Source organism: Cebus imitator, unplaced genomic scaffold, assembly GCF_001604975.1.
Source record: "Cebus imitator isolate Cc_AM_T3 unplaced genomic scaffold, Cebus_imitator-1.0 Scaffold187, whole genome shotgun sequence".
Classification (NCBI taxonomy): Eukaryota; Metazoa; Chordata; class Mammalia; order Primates; family Cebidae; genus Cebus; species Cebus imitator.
In genome coordinates, this window is record NW_016107502.1 from 760,024 (window position 1) to 786,558 (window position 26,535).

Consider the following 26,535-nt stretch of genomic DNA (forward strand, 5'->3'; position numbering starts at 1 on the left):
TGTGGCCGGGTCTCTCCCGGAGCTCGCCCTAGGTAGGAGCACGCGCACCGGGTCTAAGAACCTGCAAGAGCCTTGCCCGGCGCCTGCTTTCTCTGGGCCCCCAGCGCGGGCCTGGCCTCAGCGCAAGTTGCTGTGCGCAGCGCCAGGGAGTGGAGGCGGCCGAGACCCTCGGAGACAAGGGGAGGGGGCGGGCCCGGGGGCGCTGGGGGCCCTCGGTCTGCGCCCAGCCGCCGCCTGCTCCACCGAACCTCCTACCCCGCCCCCACTCACCCGGCTCAGCCCCTAGGAGAGACGCGCAGGAAGCGTGTTGCTTCGCCCAGCGGATCGGCAGAAGTTGAGAGGAGTTGGCGGCTGCCTCTGGCCGGCCGGACTTTGCGAGCAGCCTGGAGAGGAGCCGCGGCCGCCGCCGCCGCCGCCGCCGCCGCCGCGGAGCCTTCGGGGCTGCTTCCCTCGCGCTTAGCCCGCAGCGCGGGTGGAGAGGGGCGGGGAGGGGGTCGGGGGCACGAGGAGAACTTGAAACTGTGTGAAGGAATCCGGAGCAGATGAGAAGGGAGGAAAATAAAACAAAGTGGAGACTGCAGAACAGACTCCACCGTGGCTGACTGTGCCGGCTGACGCTCCAGCAGAGGGGCTGGGTTGGATTTTTTTTCTCCCATCCTCTCGCTCTCTCTTTTAAAGCTACACCAGCTCTCTCTCTTTCTCTACTATCTCTGTATCACCAAATCCTTGCTGGCTCTTATGGGCATGAAACACTCCTCCCGCTGCCTGCTCCTGAGGAGGAAAATGGCGGAGAACGCGGCCGAGAACACCGAGGTAAGCAAGCGAGCGAGCAGGGGCTCTCGGAGACCCCGCCGCCCACCCGGACCACCGCGCCGCCGCCGCCGCCGCCGCTCAGCACCGAGTGCCAAACTTTCCCCAGCTTCATCCCGCTTGCTTCTGCCGGCCTCCTCGTGTGTGTGTGTGTGTGTGTGTGTGTGTGTGTGTGTGTGTTGGTGGTGGTGGTGGGGGGAGTTCATGTCTCAGGTCCCCTCCCTCTTGAAAATGCAAAGCAGCCGCTCTCACCCCATCACCCTCTCCTGCCACCCGCTGCTCCCTTCTCCTGCCCCCAAGTCCTAAACCCAGGGCAGCCGCGCTCCCCTGCCCTCTCCTCTGGGCTCCGTGAGGGCTCCCGGGTCCTGGCTTTGTGCAGAACTGGGGTGGGTAATCCTGGGGCCAGGTCTGCCGCTGCCTCAGCTTTACCCTTCAAGCTCGAGTCGGTCCCCGAGCTCTCCGTCCCCGCAGCAGCACGGAGGGCTCCCGGCCGCGGGGGCCGAGCCGGCAGGAAGACTCGGGCACCTCCTACAGACCCTCCGGCCCAGACCCGGGCCAGATAGAAGTCTGCAATCCTCAGTTGTCTGAGCCGCCTCGGGGGCTTAGCTAAATCCGGCAGGGCACGCTGGCCGCGGCCACCTTCAGCACCAGGGACAGCGTCCGCCCCTGCAGCAGCCGAGCCTGCGCGGACGGTGGGGGCCGCGAGCCGCCGGCTGCAGTGAGAAATGGGTCTGCAGCCGCTCGTCCCGCAAGGGCTTTTGAGGAGGTCGCTCTAGCTCCGCAAACTGTGTTTTTGGCCCCCGCCTTCGGCGGCTGCCTTTTTTCTCTTCTCTCCAGCTGGCCCTGAGCCACAGAGAGCCCTGCCGGGCTTTGCGTCCCAAGACTGGAGGCTGTGTTCCCTCGCCTTGCCCTGACCTCGCTGTCATTACAGTAACCGGACTTTTCCATAGGCCCTGGGCACCTGTAGTCACGAAAGGGATCAGCGTGGGCAGCCCCCTTACCTTCCTGGAGAAACGGTGCGCCGAGGTGGGGGCGGAGTGGGGCATGTGTGTGAAGATCATCCCTTACTCAGTGGCAGGAAAAAGACACGGAGAGCAAACTCCCGGGCTCTATTAATAGCTGGGTGTCTGGTGAGGCTGCCGCACATCTCACATATGGTTACCCATATGCAGCGGGGGGGCGGGGATGGGGGTGTGGCGCGGGGATTGTCCCTCTGTCTTGCCGGAATGCAAAAAGGTAGAGAGACCCTTCCTAGTCTTCTTCCCTCGAAGTCTTAACTCTGCTGCTAAACCCCCTACCCCACCGCGTAGGCAGCAGAGCTTTATACATCCCCATTCTCTGAGAGACTAGAAGCAGCGTGCATCTGGCAATTGTCGATTTCGAAACAAACACCCTCCAGGACTTGAAGGCAGTGGGGCATTCAAAAACGAATGCTGTCTCCTTGAGTTAGAGCAAAGCCTGCATGCCTGCCGTCCCCTCACCACTGCCTCTTCCCCAGCCCCCACCTGAGAGCAGACATTAGGAATGATGTGTAGTGCGAGGCGGCTAGCCTCCCAGCAGAAACCCAGCCTTATCAGTCCCCTCACCCAATCCGCCCTCTGATCGCCCACCGGCGGAAGGGGTTTCTAAAAATAACCCAGCGCTTCAAGGCCGCGCTTCTGCAAAGTGTGGAGCGAGCGGGCACGTATCGGTCTCTGCCAGGTGGCTGGAGCCCTGGAAACGAGAAGCACTTCCTCCCTGCATTTCCACCTCGCCCCACCCCCGGCTTATTTTTCTAAAAAAAAGTTTTTGCGGGCTCCTTTGCCTTGCGGGCTCCTTTGCTGCTGCGCGGGGTCTGGGTGCAGACCCCTGCCAGGTTCCGCAGTGTGCAGCCGCGGCCGCTGCACTCTCCCAACCTCGGCGAGGGTTAAAGGCGTCCGGAGCAGGCAGAGCGCCGCGCGCCAGGCTATTTTTACTTGCTTCCCCCGCCGCTCCGCGCTCCCCTCTCTCAGCAGTTGCACATGCCAGCTCTGCTTAAGGCATCAATGAAAACAGCAGTAGGGGCGGCCGGGCTCCTGCAAACAACAACAAAACAAACAAACAAAAAGCCACGGCGCGTACTGGGCACCAAAGCAGTGCGGCGAGGGGCAGACCACCCAGCTGGGGCTCCTTGGAGGGGTGTGAGCCAGGGTGTCGGTTCAGTTATTGCAACTTCCTTGGAGAAGGGGTAGAACCCAGACTTGGTCAAACGTGCCTAGCGGAGGCATCCAGGCAGCGTGACAATCATTTGGTTTCCCTCCAGGAACTAGCTGTTTTTGGAATAAGCCAGGACTAGAGCAGCACTTCCAAAAGTAGGGTGTTGTGGGCTTGCCTGCATTTGTGGTGGATGAGAGCGGCAGGAGCACGCCTCCATGTGTGTCAGTGGGTGGTGGGGAGCCTGGTAGTGGTCCTAGTTCTGAATTCAATACGTCTTTAGGGAGCACCGGCTCTGTACCAGGAAAGCTAGGGACCTCAGTTCCAAACATGAGGACCACCTGGTCCCTGCTCTCAAGGGACTCACAGTCTCATGGACAACTCTGATGGGGAATCCTGTAGCCATCTTTTCCTGCTTTGTGTTGTTTATCTCATTCCATCCTCACAACAGTCCTGTGAGATAAGCCAAGATTAGTATTCATTTCTTGTTCCCATTTTAAAGTTGAGGACACTGAGGCTGAGGCCAAGCAATTGCTGAAAGTCATCTGGTGGGTTAAGTCAGCCCTGAAACACAGACTGCCCCCACTTCTGATTCATTGCTGTTTGCCCTACCCTTGCTATTTCTAACAAGATGCCATGTGTGAATGGGAGTAGATGAGGAGTGGGCGGAGAGAAATACTTTGGAATGGAGAGATGCAGTGATGGGGGTAGGCAAAGATGGGAGGAGGTATTCTTTCACAAGGTAAAGATACTGAGAGATACTCCAACCATTGGGCAGGAAGGGAGCAAATGAAGAATAAAACTACCTACATTGTGACCAAAGCCTCCCTCCACAAAGTGAAATACCCAGCTAGGGCATAAGAGCATCAACAGCACAGGCTCAGTGGGCACCATTGGCAATGGGTGGCCCTGGGCGCACTCTTCAACCACTCTGACCTCAGTTCCCTTCTCTGTTAACAAGAGAACATGCACCCAGTTCCATGCAGTGATGCCAGTTCCGTGTACACTTTCTCCTGATCGTTCAGCCATGCCTCTCTTCCTCAGCTAAGGGAAACACCGTTCTCCTGCCAGCCTGTTCTCCTTCTCCCCTGTTCCCTAGGCTCATCAGAAACCCTTCGGGCCTTCTGGAATATTTGCAAAGCCCCCAGTCCCACTTTCCTTTTCAGCCGGTAGTCAGTGCCCGAGACAGGTCACCTCACCTCTGCCCTCACTAAGGCGCTTGCCTCTGAACTGTTGGTCCTCTTCTCTAATCCAGCTTCATAATCACTACTATACTGGATCAGCCTTTGGAATCACAAATCTGCTCATGATCAGGCATCTCTTTAAAAACTTAGGATGTTGTCCTGTTGTCTACAGGACACTGGATAAAGGTCAGTTTCCTTAGCATGGTATGTAAAGCCCATTGATACCTGTCTTATACAATTCTCGGAAAAGTACCTCCCACCGCGTACCTGAATACTTTTGTGTTTACTCTTCCCTCTGCCTGTGCCACTCTTTCCCCCTTCTTCTCTCTGGAAAACAATCTTTTTCAACCTGCAAGACTTAACTCAAATGTTACCTCCTCTGGGCAACCTTCCCAGATCTGCCATTTATCCTCTCTCCCTAGGGAGGGTGATCACTCTTTCTTATGTGTTCCTAACGCCTGTCTCTCACTTTTCCTATTGCAAGATAATTGGCTTTTTGTGTGTGTCTATTTATATGTCTATTAGATAATGCACTTTTTTTGAGGGGGTAATACCCTGTTCTTAGCACTGGGCCTGACACACAATAAGTAATAAATGTTAATAAATGTTGACTGAATTGATTTATGTGATTGTGAACAAGCTCTTGAGTCTTCTGGGCTTTAGTCACACATGGCTTTCTGGAAATTGGGCTTCCTATCTCCCACCCCGCCCATCTGCTGTACTTAAACGTTGCTGTGGACCTTTAAAACTCAAAATGGGTAAATATTCTGGGAATCAAGGTGCTGAAGCCAGTCAAATCATGGGTACATTTTGGTTATTCATGTACCTATTCAATATTCAGTAATTATGGACTCTTATTATGGAGTGCCGATTTGAATCGCAGGTCAATGGATTAATTACAATGCCCAATTATGAACCATGGAGGGGATAGTGGACCCTTCTGAGCTGCTGCTTGCGTTACTGATTCTTGGTGAAAGTCTGATGCGTGTTCCATTATTTATGGTGATAACTCCCTGATTAGAGTTTTATCACCTCAAAGGAGGGCCCCCAGGAGTCGGAAAACAGTTTTAGCAAAGAGTCACTTTGGAGACTGTCTTTTTGAATGTTCTGTTGACTTGCTGGCCCAGGGAGAGGGAATAATTACAGGCTGGAAAAAATCCTACAATGTGACAGTGAGATCAGGGGTTGAAGTGAGTTCCGGGGATAACTGAGCTGACTTCTGGCATGGTGTATCTTGGTGGTTTTGGCTAATAGATCTTTCTCTTCAGGAAGTTACTTTCAGGTATGAAGAATGTGGTCCCATTATTATAGGGGTCAGGGAATTGAGAAAGAGGAGGAACCAGGCCCACTTCTCTGAGGATGGTCTGCATCTATGTGTGATTCTGCAGAGTGTGTACACTAACTGACCATGCAGCCTCTGGAGCCAGAGGCTTTTCAATCCAGCTCTGGACCTAGTAGATGTGTTATTGCATTGAACAAGTTGCTTAACATCTCTAGGCCTTTTAAGATTGTTGTGATGCTGAAATGGGTTAATTCATGTAAAGGGATTAGAACATTGCCTTATACATGGTGAGCTCTCAATAAGCATCTATGATTATTATCCTGTTAGCTTTTAGGAGTCTTGCCAAAAAAAAGTGCAAACTGACTGTATTCTCCCACTTTCTCCTTTCTGTAGCTGAAATGATCCATAAAACCATAGTCCATGTCAGCGTTTCTTCCCTCTGCAAACACTGATTTCAGTCCTTAAGTGAGCTCAGGAGAATTAAGAAGATACCCACTTTTTTTTTTTTTTTTGCCTGGCAAATTTGGCTTTTCAGAGAGCCCTAAATTGGCTTTTGGCTGTCAAAGAAGGTGAAACACAACACTCCTGTCTCCAATTCAGGAGTGGGTTTCATTTCCTCCTCTTTGCAAACTGCAACATGAAGTGATTATCACATACCAGTGTGGAACATACAAAAATCTGTAAAAACAGTCCTTACACCTTGGAGTCTACTCTGCCAGCAGGGGAAAAATGGGCAGCACGAAAATATGTGAACAGCCAAGGTAATTGAAAGCAGCCTCTGTGTGTCAGAAGCAAGCAGGTGGTGCTGTTGTGAACTGGCTTAGTCACAAGATAGAGTGAACACAGGCAAGAAGGGACCTCTGAAAAGTCATCCTGTCTGTGCCTCTGTCTCTGAGAACCACCTAACCCAGGATGCATAGTTGGCCACTTGGTCGCTTGTTAAAAAGCTTCACAGTAGGGAGTTTCAGAGAAGGGAATTTCCTCAAACTCCTCGAGTGTCTCAGTAGTTGGAAGTTCTCCTTGAAGTCTGAACTCAACCTCTTTGATTGCAGTTTGAGTCACCTTTGTGTATGTTATTCTAAAGAGAGATGAAAACTGACTGGTTACCTTTCCATTTGGGGTTGTCTCACCCTTTTTACTAGTTTTTGTTCCCATTGATTCCAATCTCTTTTTCTGATATTCTGGTATTAGACTTCTAATAGGAATTGCTAGGAGAGGAGTGTTTGAGATTTGTCTCTCCAGTATTATCCAGCCAAAATAGCCACTGGATATTTCACACATCAAACGTCTTTTCTTACTTCGCTTGTTATAAGAATTCCCTCAAGCGTCATATCTTTCCCAGATTTGTAACGAGTGACCCCTAAGTAAAGATCTCTTTTTAAAGTGTAATTTTATATGGGTGAACAGCTTGAGGTGTCTATTTTCATAAAGTCACAGACTCTTAAATCTGAGTGGAAACTCAAATCATTTAAATCAGGAGATAGGAACTACTTGTCCAGTATCACAGAGCTCTTCTGTGTTGGGGTTGAGACCCTGTGGACTCCTGGGTCTGTACTCTTTATACCTCCTGTAAACGTAGCATATCATCTACTGTTTTTATTCTTTGTGCCAACTTTCTGGTATATCCTGATCTGTATTGTCTAAGACCAGTGTTTCTCTGCATAAGGTCTAGGAATTGTGCATAGTGAGGGCCCCCTCCTTCTTGTAGAGCTTAAAATGCTTGCTTAATACATTGCATCATGTGCGATGCTGTGAATTACATATCATCCCCATTGTATGGATTAATAAACTGAAGCATAGAGAGTTACTGTTAATTGCTCAAGATCCCACAGCTAGTAAGTGATGGGGCTGGGGCTCAAAGTCTGGCTTTCTAGTCACTGAAATGCTTTTTCCAGTCCACTGGGCTATGAAGGCATGAGAAGAACCAGAGTAGAAACCTAAAATATGAAGAGAAAGGGTGGAGAAATTAAAGGAGGAATGTGGATTGGTAAATTTGGAAGAAACCTAGGAAGAGACACCAGCCTGACTTTCCTTTTTCCAGGACTCCTTTTCTTGCTTGTATCATCATCTCGTCGTCCTCACTTTCACAGTCTCCAATACTATGCTGTGTGGGTGACAGGGCCCTGGCATGATTGTGGCAGGGACAGCCATCACCCCACTCTCTCTGTGCATCTAAACTATTCCTACGCCTGGGGTCCTAGCTGGAGTACCAGGAAAAAGACTCTTGTTTAGCAAAGTACAGCTCTTTGGAAGCTTGACCCTATGCCATCAATATTAGATCTGGACTCTCATCCAGCTACTTTATTGGGATAAAATGAATACTAAAGGCTACGGGACAGAAACTTGCTTAACATTGGTCTTTGTAGTTTCATCACCTGTGCTACCCTCGTAGGGTTGCCGTAGCAAAGTACCACAAACTGGATGATTTTAAAACAACAGAAATGTCTTCTTCCACAGTTCTGGAAGCCAGAAGTCTGAAATTCAGATGCCAGCAGGGTTGGGGCCTTCTGGAAGTTCTCACGAAGAATCTGTTCCTTGCCTTTCTTCTGGCTTCTGGTGGTGGCCAGTGATACTCAGCATTCCTTGGCTGCGGACACATCATCTGGTCTCTGCCTTCATCTTCACGGGACATTCTTTCCTATGTGTGTCTATACCTCTTCTCTTCTTATAAGGACGACAGTCTTGTTGGATTAGGGGCCACTCTAATCCAATATGGCTTCATCTTAACTTGAAAACATCTGCAAATACCCCATTTCCAAATGAGCTCACAGTCACAGGTAACGGGGGTTAGGACTTCAACACATCTTTTTAGATGACACAATTCAACCCATGACGTTACCCAGCACTGTGCCCATCACAGAGCAAATGGCTGATGAATGGCCTCAGAATAGTTGCAAAGTCTGTGAGCGTGGTCTCTCTCCCTCATCTCTTTCCTGCTTCTCAGTTGGACACTGCACCCACTGGCTCCCCGTGGTCTCTCTCATGGCTTTTTCTTGGGAAGTAGCCATCGTTATAGCAAGAGTTACCATTTTAACATACATATTATGTGTCGGGTGCTGTGTCGGACACTTTGTAAACATTGCCTTATTTAATTTACTCAACAACATTACTAAGCAACTTTATGAATTCTGTTTTGCAATCCAGGAAACTGGAATTTGCAGTTTAGTTATCCTGATCACCATTATGGAGGCAGTAAGTAGAGCTGGAATGCCCTCTCCTAGTGACGTGGCCTCCTGCCTCTCTTTTGTCCACACTCCCAACCTTACACTTGTCTTTTTTTTTGAGACGGAGTTTCACTCTTGTTACCCAGGGGCTGGAGTGCAATGGCGCGATCTCGGCTCACCGCAACCTCCACCTCCTGGGTTCAGGCAATTCTCCTGCCTCAGCCTCCTGAGTAGCTGGGATTACAGGCACGTGCCACCATGCCCAGCTAATGTTTTGTATTTTTAGTAGAGACGGGGTTTCACCATGTTGACCAGGATGGTCTCGATCTCTTGACTTCGTGATCCACCCACCTCGGCCTCCCAAAGTGCTGGGATTACAGGCTTGAGCCACCGTGCCCGGCTACACTTGTCTTAACCTTTGCTCCACACCAGCTCCTACCCACCTGGAGATTTGGATGATGCACTTCCATATGTGGAAATGGGCTTATAACTGATTGGGGCTTGTGGCCCTTAACAGGCTCCCTGGGTTAGATCACCTCATCCTCCCACCTGTTTTGCTTTGTAGTTGTCAGAGGAATTATTTTAATGGTAGGCTTGGGAGCCGATGAGTAGCTTATTTGAAGGGCTATTCTGGAGGACAGGAAGGACAATGAATAATTAAATCGTGTAGACCACTGACTTCCCAGCCTGCAGCAGCTTTGTGTGGGGTTAAGTGTGCAGCCTCTGGGGCTAGCATGGGGCTACTAGCTGGGTTCAAGCTCAACCCTGGTGCCTCCTAGCTTGCACTACTTACTGCAGTTATCTATCCGTGTGATTCATCCTCTACGATACAGGTCACGGTGCACTATCCCGTAAGGCTATCATAGGGACTAAGTGAGTTATTTCACATAAAGCTGGCACATGGCAAATGCTCAAGAAAGATTAGCTTTATTAGTGATCTGGGCTTAACCAACAGTACATGAAAGGAGAACAGGTAAGTACAGGGCCTTTTTGGTGACATTGTGGAATTGGGGGGCACTGGAAGAGGCGGGAGCAGAGCAGTCCAGAGAAGGCGACTTTGATTCTGGGAATTCATTCTCAGGTCAGCCAGGTGGAGCCAAGAAAATAGCTGAAGACAGGGCTCTTTAGCTTCCCTGCCCAGGGGTCCACTGTGCCATGTGAAGGGCCCCAGTTATAGGAGGAACAGGGAGCCTGTGTGACCCACAGGCTGCCTACCATGCTCCAGGCTCACTCTCAGCTTTGGGAGTAGAACTCTGGTGTTTGTCAACACCTATAAAATGAAAATGAAGCCTCATGGAATTCCTACAGGTGTGAGGGAATCAGGGCCTGGGAGAGAAGCGGTCCCTCTATGGGAGGCTGCCGAGGGGCAGACACGCTCTCAGGCTTCTCAGTGCCCTACTCGAGCCTTGCTCATTCCTACTGGCTGATTACTGGATTGATTGGTGACTTTCCCTCGTGTTCCTACTGAGAGAAACTGAGGCATGGACAGGTGATAGGAGAGAGAGATGGCCAGGCGGAGATTGCAGATTGGAGATTTAATTATTGAGTTAAATTCCCTGTCTTCTTGGCCCTAAATCCCACAGAGAGAATATAAGTTGTGTGCGTGGTACAGCTAAGGCCAAATTGGGCTAATGCCACTATAAAGGAAAGGGCTGTTGGCAAACTCCTCAATTAGGGCCCCATTTGTCACTGCGTTGTGAAAGATCATCTCTTGTTAGCTAAAGTAAAGTGGTGGCCTTTCAAGCCTGGGTTTCCCGGAAAATGAAAGACTACAATTCCCACAGACACATTAAATTCAACGACTTCATCTCACCCTGACAAGCAGTCATGACAGCAATTCTCTGGGGAGGCTCAGTCAAAGAATTCCACAAATGGTTATAGCCCATCAGAAGTGTAGATGGGGCCCTAATTAAGGCATGTTCTCTATTGACATGCATTATTAGTTCAACTTTTGCCTACAGGTACATAGTAGAAAATTGATGACTACTCTTATTGAATGAGTAAAGAAAATAAACCTGTATACAGCGCATACTATGCCAACTTCCTTTTGTTAGAATTCTTTTTCTTCTCCTATTTTATTTTATTTTGTTTTATTTTGTTTTTGAGATGTTGCTTGCTGTGTCATGCAGGCTGGAGTGCAGGGGCTCCGTCTCTGCTCACTGCAACCTCTGCCTCCTGGGTTTATTCGATTCTCCTGCCTCAGCCTCCCGAGTAGCTGGGATTACAGGTGTGTGCCACCACACCCTGCTAATTTTTGTATTCTTCCCCTTTTCCCCAAATCAAAGCTGTATGGTGTAAGGGAGAGTTTAGCAGTCAGACCTGAGTTTGGATCTCGCTTTCATCCCCGTGGATCATAAAACCCATTTGATAGGATGGCCATGAGAATTAAATTTGATAATGGGATGCGACATAAAGCTGGACAGATGTTTTCCTTTTTTTTTTTTTTCCTACTGTTATAACTTCAAGATTTTTTTTCCTGCCCAGTTTTTGTTTCACTTTTAGGAGAAAATGTATCGTTCAAAATGGGAATAGTCACTTCCGATGTTCGCTAAAAGTCGATGTAAATGACCTGTTCCCGACAGACTGCATTGTGTCAGGCCATTTCTATGTGGGATGTGTACACGCACCTGAGTCAGTAGGTCTGTCACACAGGAGAACACTCTCATACGAAAACATACGTGTCATTTGTGATTTGTAGTTCGTAATATGTGAGACATGAGGTACACATTTAATTACTGGCCTGGAGCTTCTGAGCTAGACGCGGGGTCTGACATCTCAACGTGGGAGAGCGGGTTTGCAGTGAGAAACACGTTCAGGTGAGGCTGGTTGTGGGAACAGTGGAGAGAGATGACAGATCTGAGGTTTAGGGTCAGAGACATTATGCAACCCTGACTTTGCAGCTGATGTGCTTCGTTGATTCTGTGGCTTGTGGTGCTGTGGGCTTGTTCAGGTCACCATCTCTGCATGCTGTCTCCAGGTGACCCCATCAGCTCCCTCACGCCATGACCAGGCTACGTTGTCAGACTCCGGACTGCAGCCCCTGTATCCGACCTGACTGCCTGAGATTGGCCTGGCACATCCGACTGCCTGCAGGACAGCTTCACTGGGACGTCTCACAGACACTGCAGGTTCACCGGGGTTGCCTCCGGAGTCCTACCCTCTTCCTAGCTCCTGCCGTTCTCACTTTGCTTAGTAATAAGTCACTGAAATCACAAGCCTGCACTCTGCTCTCTGCTTTCTCCACAAGACCTGCCAGTTCTGCATCTTACATCTTTCTCCTCTTTGTCCTGAATCTGTCCTCCCCATTCCAGGGCCACTGCGGTCGTCCTGGTTCGTGTCTCTTCACCTCTTGCTTGCATCTCTGCGGTGACCTTCTAGATGTTCTCCGCACACCCTCCCTTTCCTTGCTTTGGTATTTTCTCACAGCAGTGTGAGTGTGAATTCTAGAACAGAAACCCGATTTTGCTTCTCCCTTACTTAATCCCCGGCAGTGGCTTTTCCCTTATTCTTAGGATCGTGACCCACTCTTCACCTGGGCTCAGAGCCCTTGTGTACTCAAGACTGAGTCCTCTTCCAACTCCATTTCTTCCAAGTCTTTCCCTCTGCTCCAGCCACACTCAGCTGCCCACTTCCCTCCTCAACATGTTGCTCCTCCTCTCCCTTTAGGTCTCAGTGTGGATGTCATTTCCTCCAGGAATACTTCCCAGCCACCACCTTCAGATCCAAGTCTTCTCCTATGTTTTCCTATAGTACCAGTGCCTGCCGTCTCGGCACATATCACCCTGTGCTTTATTTCCCTATTTCCTCACCTAGAGTCAACCGTCAACTCTGTGAGAGTAGATGCTGTTTATGTTGCTCACCACTGAACCCCAGCATCGACCACAATTGCTGGTGCCTTAAAACTATTTGTTCAATGAGCTATCATTGCCACATGCACTTTTCCTGCATGAAAAATAATGTTCTACAGATGCTAGCAATTAAATGAGTATCTATTTGTTGCTCCCCTTTTTGATTCACTGATTGAGGCTCTGTCAGTCACAGAGGATCCGGCTAGAAGAGTATACTTCTGAGGTCAAAGCCACCATCCATCTGACCTAAAGCAGGTCTGCAGTTAAGCTGTCCCAGTTAGATGTCCACTGCTGAAGAGAAAAGTCAGGCAAAGTCAGAGTTGCAGAGAGGTTTTTAATCAATGCAAACTGAGTAAGAGGAGATTTTCGTATAGACTGGTATAACTGGCGTGATATAAATCTCAGAAAGGGCCAGGGGAGTGAGGGCTTTGCCTGGGACGATCAGGAATGCCCCATGCTTAGGCGGTGGCAGCAAAGACACTGTAGGGAGCCCCTGAAAAACCTTGCTTGAGGCAGGAGTGTTTTAGGGTTTGGAGCAGCCAAAATATTTTCCCCCTTGACCTGATCCATCAGACCAGGGATCTGAACTGTCCTGAAGCCCAGGCTCCAAGTTGTGGGCACTCAGGGGCTCGGGCTCCTGTTCTGGGGTGGGTCGGCTCTGCAGAGTAGACATGACCCCTGCTTCCAGCATGGCCCAGGCCCTTTTACTCATGCGTGCTGCGGGTCCAGCACAGCCATGTACTCTTTATAGTAAGTTCTAGAGTTCTAGACATGGCACTGTAGGATAACTGCAGCAAACAATAATATACTATATAGTTTCAATTAGTTAGATGGAAGATACCAAATGTTCCCAATGCAAAACAATGACAACAATTGGAGATGCTGGGCGTACTAATTACTCTGACCTGATCACTATACATCCTGTGTATTGAAATATTCCTCTATACCCTATGAATAGGTACAGTTATGATTTGTCAATGAAAAAATAAAACTGTATTTTTTTAATAGATAAAAATAAATTGTTCCCTACTCCAATATGTAAAGAAAACCAAACCAATGGCTTGGACTACCAGTACTGTAGGGCCTGGGGCCTTACCACAAGGCCAGCTCTGGTGGCTTTTCTTGGAGGCTTGACCAAAGTGCTGCAAGCCTGTACCCCACCCCACTTCCTACAGCTCTGCCTCAGCAGCTGAGATCAGCGTTTTAAGAGCTCTTCAGGTCCACCCCCACCTTGGGAGGGCACTTCGCATAATCCAGTCAAGGCAGCAGGGACCTATCCTGAGCCCGAAGGAGCAGCTGCCTTAGCTTTCCTTACATATTCCCTCCAGTTCCTCGGGCCCTCGGCTGATACCAAGTAACACTGAAAAAGTTGAGAACCGAGAGCCCGAACCCGTGATCCTGACTCTGCTGCAGAGAGTTACACATCTGAGAAGTGGATGCAATGATCCCCATCTATCTCAGTCTGCAGGCTTGCCCCTCAAATAAATGGAGACAATGGGCTCCAATGAGGACTTTAAGAGGTAGGGGGTTGTGTGCAGATCTTACCCTTTACTGCTGTAGCCTTGCTGTCTCGGGGGCCTCCAGTGCTGCTCCCTGCCTGTCTCCCGTTATCATGCTGTTGATGGAGCTGGATGCCAGCTCCACATGGCTGTCCCTTCCAGACATGTCCACGGGCACTGAATTCATGCTGTTGACAATGGAGAGATGTTTTCCCCTTGGAAGCAAATGGCATAGAAAGTGGCAGCTTCGGGAGCCCAGAAAGGTGCTGTCAATCTGGGCTATGGCTGGGAGGGGAGCAGAACTCTTCTAGGTCTGAGACTTTGACAAAGGATGTAAGGGGCTGTGACTTGGACAAAGGACTTGGCCAAAGCTGAACTTTCTGGGTCCGTGACTTGGATAAAAGACGTGACTCACTGCAGGTGGCCTGCCGGCAATTATTTGTCTGGGGAAGAAGGAACCTTGCTCCAGAAACCTCTGCCTTCATTTCTGTTTCCCTCCTGCTGGCTCAGTCTTCTTTCTCTCTTCCCTTCCCAGGCTTGGACTTCTATGCATCTAAGAGCAATAGCTCTTTCTTTTCTAAGCAGGAGAGACTATGAAGGGCTCACTACCCAAGTGGCAGCCCAGCTTCTCGGCTCTGGGCTGTGTGGGCTTGGGTGTTGGAAAGAATCCATTCTCAGGCAGCTGTTCTGTTGGTGCCTGCCTGACTGGGCAGTTGATGCATAACCTTACACAGGTGTCAAGGATCTAGCCTTGAAAATGAAAAGGGCTAAAGGAAAAGAAAAGCGAAGATTCGAATTCCAAATCCATTAAAGCCATCCTTCTCTGGCTTCCTAATGTGTAGCGCTGGACCATCATTTCTAAAGTGCTGGGGCCTGGCTTATCTCCCAGGACACAGGCCTGAGCCAGGATGCTGTCTTCCTTTGCGTACTGTGGCTGGTGCCAGCAGCTGAGCTTCACACTGGGGCCTTGGGAGTTGGGGGGCCCGGCAGTGCGAAGTGATTCCATGGCCGTCCCTGCAGTTACTCTCCTTTGATGTGGCTCTTGCCAGTGGCCTTGGAGACCCCCTTGTGACTCACTGCAGTGGACGCTCCTTGGTCTCATCTCACCTGGCCAATCAGCCCGTGGCACTAGACACTGTTGCTTGTTGCCTTTGACTTGATAGCCACTGCTCTTTGGGCTTCTAAGCCCTGCGTTCTCCTGCCTCTCCCACCTCCCTGACTGCTCTCTCTCAAGCTTCCACGTGGATTCTTCTTTCTCGGCCAGGGATGTTGCCTCCAACAACATCTGTCCCTGGGTGATCTCATCCTTTTCCACATCTTGGGACATCCAGATCTGCATTTCTGGCTGGATTTCTCTTCCTCTGTGTTTTACAGGCTCTTACGTTCCTCGCCTTTCCTCCCAATTTGCTCATCTGCTTCTCTCCTTGTCTGCCTGTCTCATAAAGGGCACTGCCATTCTCCCCTTCGCCCCAGTGGGAAGTCGGGAATCAGACCAGAGGCCTCCCTTATTCTCACCTCCCCTGCCCCAATCTCAGATGATTTATGACAAAAGCCTGCTAATTCTACTTTCTTAACACTGTTCACGTCCATCTCCTCTCTATCCACACTGCCCTAGATAAGCGCACGCATTAACTCCTCTTCTCAGCACTTGCTCTGTGCCTGTCTCTCCTCCACACTGCAGCACGATGCCTGGGTGACAGGATGACTTAGTGGACGTTGTTTGAATGAATGAATGAATAAGTAAATGACCTATGGGTAGAGATTGCCCGCTCGGGGGAGTAAAGCATAATGGTTGCTCCGCAGCTGGTTGTCTTTGTGAGTTACCATCAGGGATCACCATCCTTCATCTCCTTTGCCCTCAGTGGAGTTGCTTGTAAATGAACCCACTTTAGAAAGAGGTTTGTGGGATTCAGGAGACTGGAGCTGTTGTCCAGGCTCTGTAGCTTGCTCATCGTGTGACAGGTCCTTTTTGAGACTATTTCTGTCCCTAAGAGAACTGCAACACCAGGGATCAAAGGGTTGGAGGGCCTCAGGTGCTCTGTGTCGCCCATGCAGCACTCCCTTTGGAAGGGAATAAGTAAATGGAGCTGCTCTAGTGATTTCCTCCAAGGAGCCTAAGGTGACTTAGCACATCTTGAGTCCCCAGATACTGAAGGATCAGGCAGATCTGGGCAGAGGCAGGCGGCAGGGGCAGGAGTGATTGTGACTGTCCTTCAGAGAGGGAAGCTCCAAGGAGGGGACTTTGTCAGGGTCAAAGAGTTGGCCGCAGGGCCAGAGTCAGGCTGTGGGCCCTGACCGTTCTGTGCGTCAGGTTGCTGTGCTATCTAGTCTCTGCTGAATTCATCTTGCTTTTTCTTTTTCTGTTACCCTTAAAGTCTTTTGTTCACTACAGAACACTGAGCAGTTCTGGTTCCTCTGAGGTTGCTGCCCGGTTGGCTCTGTGTCAGTGCCCTGGCTGGGCTGGCACCAGGACTCTCTGGCCCACCCTTCAAGGGATGCCAGCACCAGATTGCTGTTGGGATGTGGCTGGCATTCGGGCTGCAAGATGTGGTTCAGAGAGGATTCACTCACCCAGGCCTGCAGAGCCTCTCCAAATCCGTCTGCTCTTCCACTGAAGATCTCCAATATAAGCAGGTCAGGGTCACCCTGCCTCCAGGTGAAGTGTGAATATACAACACACGGAGCCTTTTTTCTGAGTGTGCCAGCATCCCGCATTTGCCCTTCCAGTTCACTCTGTGCCCGTCTACACCCTGATCTGGAGAGCTCTCCTGGCAAAGCTGACCCTTCTGGCTGGGTTCTGCCTGCGGGCAGCTGCAACAGGAGCACCTATGGAAAGCGGGGAAGGGAGGGGCATTGATTCTCTCAGCCCCTCCCTATGGGGGGGTCACTATTGGCCTGCTCTTTCCCTGACCTGAAGCTTTCATGTAGCGGCCCCCATACTCCCTCCCGGCCTCTGGGTTCCAGTAACTTCTCTCCTCCTGCCTCCTACACCTAGGGGTCATCCTGGAGCTCCTCTCTTACCAACCCCAGGCGATTGCCACTTTGCTTCCTCTAAGATGTGTTGACAAACAGAAATTATGGATGCCATTCATCAAGCACTTGCTATGTACCCAGCATCTTTCAAAGCTTTCTCCATGAATTCTCTCATCTAAATCCTTTTAAAAATCCTCTAGGGAGATACTAATATCTCCCATGTACAATTGGGAAACTAAGATACAGATGGGTTCAGTAAATTTCCCAGGATAACAAGGTTTCAACCATAAGCAGTCTTATTCCAGAGTGTCTGGTCAACACATGGTGGCTGTTGTTTTTGATTGTGGTGGTGACTGCTTATTAGGATTTCTAACTCCTTACATGTTTTGGATGAGTTCAGAAAAGCAGACCTGGTTTGCACCAGGTGGAGTTAGGTCCACCCTCCACCTGCTCACTGGTGTGGTCCCTGGGCCAACAGCATCAGTGTTACCTGGGAACTTGTTAGAAATGCAAATTGTCTCCCTATCCCAGACCTGCTGAGCCAGAACCTCTGGGGGTGGGGCCAACAATCTGCTGTCCAGGTGATTGTAGACATACTGCCTTGACAGCCACCGTACTGCACAGAACCCACCCATATGCCCTATGAGTAGAAGCACATCGCTTTCCTGCAGGGGAATTCGCGGTCTCTGCACTCTGAGCCTGGTGTGGTTGAACTAGCAGGCTGGGCCCCATTCTCTAGCTTGCTCTGGGAAACAGGATGCGTCAGCACTCATGCATCACCCTTGGCCTGGGCAGTTCCTGTTTCCTGTCTTCTGGTGACTGTGGCCAGCAAGAAGCCTGGGCTCTCCTGGTGGTTGGCTTCTTAGCTCTGTGTACCTGTTTGTCCTGGCTCTGTCTTTGGCTGGTCTTCTCCCTGATGAATTGAACTTTATCTGTAAGGTCTCTGGTAGCTCCAGCTTATATTTTGGACTCATGGATAAAGTATCTACCAATAAATAGCCCAGCTTTCTTGGACTCTGGAGTGCCCAAATTCCTTCAGAGATAAAGCAAGGCAGGGTTAGCCATTCACATGGAGGAGCATCTTGGAGCAGCACTGAGTGGGGTCAGGGCCATGCTTGGGCAGTGGAGGAAACACCTTTCTTCACCATCGGCCCTGGGGCTCTCTGGTATGGAGCTGCCTGGCATGTGGCAGACAGGGTCTCCAGGATTGACTCCAGCTGCTCTGTCACTGTGCTTCTTTGCGGTTTTCTTTGCCTGGTCCCCTCTTGGTGATTTGTTAAGGGCTTCATTCATCCATTCATTCACTTGCTCATTCACTCATGCATTCAACAAATATTTATTGAATGTTCACTCAGTGCAAGAGACAGTTCTATAAACTGGGATTATGGCACTGAGGAGCCTGATGCTGCCTGCATTTACAGAGCTTTCATTTTATGGGGGAAACAGACAAGAAGCAAATATATAAAGTAGTGTCAGGTGCTGAAGAGAGTTCTGAAGAAAACTAAAGCAAGTAAGAAAACAGAATGTGATGGAGGTGGCGGTGTTTGCAGTGAGGGTAGTCTGGAGAGGGCATTCTGAAAAGGCGACATTTGAATAAAGACCTGAGTGAGGTTAAAGGAAACAGTGTATACAGTGGTCCATTTCTAAGACAAAATGCCTTGAATCGGCTTCGGTCAGCAAACTACAGAATAAACAGGATATATTAGGCCCCTGCTTGAATAGCTGATGCCTGTTGTCAACCTCCCCTCCCTACCTTACCCTCACTCCTCTGGCTCCTTAGTTGCCCTCACCTGAACCAAAAAAGTTTAATCTAAAATAAAAGTTTGCTAGTCTGCAAAATACCTCACTTTTGTCTGTTCTTATCAGCCTGCCCACCTACTTAAGTCAGAAGTCAAACACTTGAAGAGCCCCGAAGCTAACTAGGATTGCAATGCATTGTGAGCTGCAGCAAAACGCAGCAAGACAACCTTAAACAACAACAACAACAAAACACCTAAATCCCCTTCCCAGCAATCAATAGGCAACGTTTGGGAAGACTGTGCCCCCACAGTACTCAGCCTCTGAGGAACCAGGGGAGAGGCCTGTGCACTAGGGGATAAATTACTTGTTGAAACTGTGCTGGGTGTGCCTGCTCATCAGATACCTGATCTTACAAGACTGTCATTAAAAGTCTCACTTGTGCCGTTTGCCGGGTCTCTGAGTCCATTCTTTGGGTTTGGATGGATGAGTTTGTTTTTCATGACCTGGTGGCCCATACAGGGATCTCTGTGCCTGCGTGGAGTGAGACTCCAGCCGAGAGGAGAGACGCGCCCGACTTGATTTAAGTGATCTGCTCTGACGGGGTGTCCTGGTTCCCCACAGAAGTCAGATAAACCCAAGACTGTTATTCAGGTGACAATGAAAATGACACAGGGAGAGAAGCAGACACCGCGGCAACCAGGCAACCTCGTGTATGAGCCAAGGTCGGAAAATTAAACTATAAGTACTGCTTGGTGGTTGGGCATCTTCGGAGGTCTTGGGGTATGCCAGAAGCCTCAAGTAACGGGGGCTGAGTACACAGGGAAAAGCTCAGACACAGAATCCAACTGAAAATGAGAAACAGAAATTCTTGGCCTAGGGAACAAAGGAAAGAGGAATCTAAAAAACTCCCTCTAACATTCTCCCAGGTAGTCTGTTGGGGAGAATGATGCAGGTTCGAAGGGATAATCCTCAAACTAGGGACAATGAAAAGCAAAAAATAATACAGTATTGCTGTTTTACTGGCCCAAAGAGCCTATTTGTCAGCCTTTAGTCTTTTGGCCTAAGTTTGGCTCAGATAAGGATTGAGTGTGCCAAGCTTTAATTTTCTATGTTAATAATAAAACCCCATCCTCACAAGAGGAGACAGGTTATGCACTTTGTTGGATTAGTGAATTAACTCCCATGCTCCCGCTTAAAGAGAGGGAAAAAAAGCACAGCAAAAAGCCTTTACCCACTGAAAAGCCCTGGGATCCCCTAATATACTTGCCCACCCCTGTCACACATCTCACAAAGTAGAGGATAAGGACATCGGGGACAATAGGAAAGTTGGAGGAAGAGGAATCTGGAGTTCATGAAGGAGCTAAACCCAATGCTCCCTTAAATCCTTATCCAAACTTGAGGAAGGAATTAGAACAATGTAAGAAGGACATTGAGAATTTCCCTATTCCTTCTACACAGCAGGCATCTAACATGTACCCTCTTAGAGAAGTCCCTATGGGACAGGGAAAAGTTAGATTTGTGAGTGTGCCTCTAACAAATACTATGGTTAGGAATTAAAAAAAATATAAGGCCACTCTTGGAAAATCCCCTCAATTTAGCAAAGCAGCTAAATCAGTTTTTAGAACCTAATTTTTATACCTGTGGTAAGATAATGTCAAGCATGAATATTCTGTTTACTGGGAAGAGAGGGAAATAATTAAGAGGGCAGCCATAACCATTTGGGAAAAACAGCATCCTCCCAGGCAAGGAGCCCTGCCAGCTGAGCAGAAACTCCCAAATGCAAATCCCAGATGGGATAACAATCACCCCGGAAATCGGGCCCAAATGCAAGACCCTCGAAAGCTGATAATTAAAGGGATGAAAGAGTACACTCCTAAAACACAGAATGTCTCAAAAGCATTCAAAATCCAACAATAAAAAGAGGAGACTCTCTCTGTGTTTCTGCAAAGGCTCAGGGATCAAGGAGGAAAATATTCAGGATTAAATCCAGAAAACCCAGTAGGGCAAGGCCTTTTAAAGGTTAATTTTGTGATCAAAAGCTGGCCTGATATTACTAAGAAACTGAAAAAACTTAATGGATAAAATTAAAAAGCAATTAAAAAATTGCTCAGGGAAGCTCAAAAGTGCCCATGAGGGAAGGTGCCACAGGCCGACAGCCCTTCAAACCAGCAGTTCTTGGCCCAAAGCCAGACCTAGCAGGACCTGGCCAGAGGCACCCTGGGAGCACAGCTAGTCAGTCCCTTGCCTCCCCACATTCCCCAGTAGGCCCTAGGAAGGTGCCTAACCTAACTCCAGCCAGTTTCTTATAAAGAGGAGAGGAGAATAAAAACGCATCAAACTGTAACTGTTTAAATATCATAAAATATCAAACTAAAGTTAAAACAAACCTTAAAAAAACCCACTACATAATGGAATAAGGCTGTTTGTAAATGGGTCATCCCAAGTAATAGATGGTAGAACACACACACACACACACACACACACACACACCCTGAGCTGTCATTAATGAAAACAAACAATCCTTATGTAAAAAAAGTAAATTACTCAATAACTGGTCAGCCCAAATCTGTAAATTATATGGTCTTAGCCAGGTGCCAAAGCTCCTAAAAGGCCAAAAAGGCACTATATGTGCTAATTCCAAATATGCCTATGGACTAGTACACATCTTTGGAAAAATCTGGACAAAGCCAGGCCTAACAAATAGCAGGGGGAAAGAATTGGTACATGGGAAACTGGCCAGACAAGTTCTAGAAAGCCTCTTGTTCCAGCAAAGACAGTCATAGTTCATGCAAATGGCCGTGGAAACACTGTAGACGCTGAAGGGAACGGGCTTGCGGACAGAGCTGCTAAGCAAGCCTCCCCGGAGGAGGAAGTTAAACTGTTTAGCCTAATCCCAGATACCCCTAAGGTGGCATTAAAATCCCAATTTTCTAAAGAGAGAAAGGAAAAGCTGGGCAAAATAGGGGCCACTCAAATCGAGGATGGGACGCCGGTGCTCTCTGATGGGAGATAACTAATAAGCAAACCCATAAATAAGAGAAACTAATGTCCATACTGCATAAGGGGAGCTACTAGGGTCTCCAGGCCATGTGTGATGCAGTAAAGAATTATGGGTGGGCCCAGGCACGGCGGCTCACGCCTGTAATCCAGCACTTTGGCAGGCCAAGGTGGGAGAATGACTTGAGGTCAGGAGTTTGAAACCAGCCTGGCCAACATGGTGAAACCCTGTCTCTACTAAAACTACAAAACATCAGCCGGTGCGTGGTGGTGGGCGCCTGTAATCCCAGCAACTTGGAAGGCTGAGGGAGGAGAATCACTTGAACCCAGGAGGTGGAGGTTGCAGTCAGCCAAGATCACGCCATTGTACTCCAGCCTGGGCAACAAGAGTGAAACTCCATTTCAGAAAAACAAAAAGAAGAATTATGGGCGTACAGGGATTTATAACCTTGCTACCCAAGTGTGTGAAAATGGTGTGACCTGCCAGAAAATAAACAAAAGATAGTTAGAAAATAAACTATTGAAGAAAGACCTCCTGAGTTAAGGCCATTTCAAATCATTCAAGTACATTTTATTAAAAAGCCCATAATAGGGAGATCAAAGCACCTGCTGGTAACGGTAGGCCACCTCTCCAGCTGGTGGCCTCTCCCAACTGTCACCACCCGGAATGTGGTCAAAATAACCTTAAAACAAATTATACCTAAATTTGGCCTGGTAGAAAATATTAATTCAAATAATGGGAGCCACTTTACCTCAAGGGCACTAAGGGGAATTATGGAACGTTTACACATTAAATGGGATGACCACACCCCTTGGCATTACCCTTCCTCTGAAAAGGTGAAAAGAATAAATCAAACTCTCAAAAAGCACATTACTAATCTTAGAAACTAAAATGTCTTAGGCCAAATGTCTCCCAATAGTACTTCTTAGGATTAAGACAGTCCCCGCAAAAAACCTGAAATTGTCCCCTTACAAGTTGTATTGGCTCCTGTATTTAGGTAGGATTACTAACCTTCCTACTATAAAATTCAAAAGCCAATTAAAAAAAAATTGCATACTGGCCATATCCTCCACCCTGTCATCCCTTACGTTAAAAAGAATTCTAACTCAAACACCGCCTCTTAAATTCACAGTTCACCACTTCCAGCCTGGCAATTCGGTGCTAATCAAGACTCAAAACCAAAACAAAACAAGGTTCACCCAAGCTGGGAAGGTCCCTATCAAGCGCTCCTAACCACCAAAACACCATGCAAACAACTGAACACGGGTCAAAAAACTGATTTTAAAAAAAACGTGAAAGAAAGGGAAAAGGGTAAATGGGAAGTGTATAAATCACCTAAGAACCCCACCCTTCAAGCTAACTCTAAGGAAAACCTAAAAGAAAGCTATAAGCAGGCTCCATCATGGGGGAGTAGATGTGGTTACAATTAATCTTGTACCAGGGGTAAGAGGGTTCATAATTACTAAATGGAGCCCAAAAGAAAAAAAAATACCCAATAAACTAATAGTCAGGATAACTAAAACTATAAAGTTCAATGCCTGCCAAGTCTTACATAGTGAAAACTCAGAAAACCCAAGTCAGCTGTCACAAGCAAATACCTATGTCCTGAAACAGGTCGCTATTGGGAAAAGCCATGTGCTAACTGAAATGAGATCTGGTAAACCACCCAATTTCCAGGCTAGGTGAGTCATTCCAAAAACAAGCCCTTAAAAGATAAAATACATTGGTATAAAAGGGCCCTACACCACCTAACTGTAAAAATTTAGAATGCAATCCTAGATTAATCACCATAAACAGCCCAGCTACTCTAAACCAGGAACCTTGGAGGGATGGACTAGGAATAAATATCTCAGGAAGGGACCCTGTAGGATGGTTAGCTTTTAGGCTAGTCACCAACTCCACCCCAAGCCCACCCAGAATTACTATAACTCCCCGTCCCTCTACTTCCTTTAACCCACCAGACAATAACCCCAAGAGAGTAAAATAATTAAATAACTAACAAGTCAAACTTCAAAAATTAAGACTGAATATAGGAGTGTAAATACCTGCGTTAAATGGGTCAAATTTTCAGTACTAGCTCTTAATAAGAGCAACCGTTACGCATGCTCTACTGGGCAGCTTTAAGCACAGGTAGTTCTGTTTCCTCTAAGATGGAATAGCAATCCCAAAGGAATGAATGCTTTACATGTTGGGTCTATACCCAAACAGAAGTGCATGGGGGAATAAGACTTAGAAAAGTCTATCGCTGCTCTTTCCTGCCTTACGGGAATATAAACTACTTCTCTTGCCTCTCCAGGAAGGGGCAAACTTCAAGAAGCCCATGGGGAAGCTCTCAACTTGTACACACATCCTAAGCATTACTAATGAGTCAAATAAAGGCAAACACTCAGCTCTTCATATACCCTGGGTGAATGTCTGGTAGTGGGAAGAGAAACCTCTGTAACCTGTTACTGTCCAATTGGACCGGAACTTGTGCCTTAATTTAATTGGCCATGCCATTCACCTTGGCATTCCATAAAATCCCCAAGAATCCACATGGCCACCAAAGTTGGAAAAATCTAACAAATTCTTTTAATCTCAACATTTATATTAACTCAATAGGAGTCCTGAAAGGGGTACATTTAAATACATTTAATACATTTAAAAACCAAAGAATACAAAAATAAATGTGGAAATGGGAACAACAGGAGTAAAAAGAAAAAGAGAAGGAAATAATGTATACAGTGGTCCATTTCCAAGACAAATTGCCTTAAATTGGCTTAGGTCAGCAAACTACAGAAGAAACAAGATATACTAGGCCCCTGCTTGGATAGCCAATGCCTGTTTGTCAGCCTCCCCACCTTCCCTGCTCTTCCCCGCGCCCTCCCCCCCGAGTTGCCCTCACCAGAACCAAAAAAGTTTCATCTAAAATAAAAGTTTACTAGTCTGCAAAAGAGCTCACTTTTGTCTGTTCTTATCAGCCTGCTCAGCTATTTGGGTCATGAATCAAATACTTGAAGAGCCCCTGAGCTAACTAGGATTGCAATGCATTGTGGGCTACAACAAAATGCAGCAAGACGACCTAAAAAAACAACAACAACACCTACAGCCCCTACCCAACAATCAATAGGTGACATCCAAGAAAATTGTAACCCCATGTATTCAGCCTATAAAGAACCAGGGGAGGGACCTGCGAACTAGGGATAAATTGCTTGTTAAAACTGTGCTGGGTGTACCTGCCTACCAAACACCCAATCTTGCAAAACTGTCATTAAAACTTTCCCTTTCACCGTTCTCCAAGTCTCTGAGTCCATTCTCTGTGTTTAAATGGGTGAGTTTGTCTCTCAGAAAGTGAAAGAGTGAGCTATTCAAATATGGCCAGGTTCAGCGTCTCATGCCTGTAATCCCAGCACTTTGGGAGGCCGAGGCAGGAGGATCACCCGAGGTAGGAGTTCAACACCAGCCTGGCCAAGATGGAGAAACCCTATCTCTACCAAAAATATAAAAATTAGCTGGGTGTGGCAGTGCCTGTCTGTAATCCCAGCCATTTGGGGGACTGAGGCATGAGAATGGCTTGAACCCCAAAGGCAGAGATTGCATTGAGCCAAGATCATGACCCTGCACTCCAGTCTGCGTGGCAGAGTGAGACTCTGTCTTAAAAAAAAAAAAAAAAAAAAAAGAACTATTCAAATATAAGGGAAACAGCTGGCACCATAGTCTCTAGATGGAAACCCTTAGTTTGTGGGTGTCAAGTAACAGAATAAAGATCAGGGTGACAGAGGCTGCATAGCAGAAGGGGGCTGGGAAAGTTGCAGGGCCTTGTGGGTATGCAGAGGACGCAGGAGCTTGAGGACCAAGGTTTAGAACTCTGGAGCACCAAGGGACGGCAGTTGCATTCTGGGTCTTCCTGCTTCTCTTTTAGCACATGGTCTTCCTTTGCTCCTAGAGATTGCCCTTTCCAGGTTTCAGGACCCACAGATATTCCTTGGGAAAATGTCTTTCAGACTTGTCCTTCTCTCTTTTCCATCATTATTGGAATGTGCTTTTCCCCTCCTTTTGGGAGTGAAGAAACCTCATGAGTGAGTTCACACTTAGGTGTTTATATGACAAATAAATACTTAAAAGTCTTTGACTTGAGAGTTTGGGAAATGACAAAAAGGATAGAAAGGGAAAGGCTGTGTCTAGATTTCATAGGCCTTAAGTACAGGGATTGCTGACTTCAGCGGCTTAAAACCACCAATATAAATGAATGTATCTATTTCTCCTTGTGATTCTATCAGATTTTTTCTGCAATTGTTTTATTTTGATAAAACACATATAACATAGAATTCACCATCTTAACCATCTTTAGATGCACAACTCAGTGGTGTTAAGTACATTCACCTCACAGTGCGACCCTCATCACCACCATCTCCAGAACTCTTTTCATCTTGCAAACTGAGACTACCCACATTAGACACCAACTCCCCACTCCCATCTCCTCCCAGCCCCTGGCAACAACTGTTCTGCTTTCTGTCTGTATGATTCTGACTATGCTACCTTTTACAGGTATTCTGACAGTCTTTGTCTTTTCGTGTCTGGCTTATTTCACTTAGCACATGTCCTCAAGGCTCATTCATTTGTAGCATATGTCAGATTTTTCTTCCTTTTAAAGCAGAATAATATTAAATTGTGTATATATACCATATTTTGTTTATCCATTCACCTATTCATGGACACTTGGTTTGCTTTAACGTTTCAGCTATTGTGAAAAATGCTACTGTGAACGAGGGTATACAAACATCTCTTGAAGAACATACTTTCAATTACTTTGAGTATATATCTAGAAATGGAATTATGGGATCACATGGTAATACTATTCTTAATCTTTTGAGGAACGATTATAC

The 26,535-nt window shown here is 47.8% G+C and overlaps 1 protein-coding gene across 2 annotated transcripts in view; it reads left to right on the plus strand.

Moving 5' to 3' along the window:
* Positions 1–309: 309 nt before the first annotated feature.
* The window catches only part of PRMT8 (protein arginine methyltransferase 8), a 95,553-nt gene continuing 69,327 nt past the window's right edge, over positions 310–26,535 (plus strand). The window contains exon 1 of one of the 2 annotated variants that reach the window (XM_017546059.2): positions 310–813. In XM_017546059.2, the coding sequence (XP_017401548.1) occupies positions 739–813 (75 nt within the window). In that variant the 5' untranslated portion in view covers positions 310–738. The remainder of the gene's footprint in view (positions 814–26,535) is intronic. The other variant, XM_017546060.2, reaches the window with a different exon arrangement.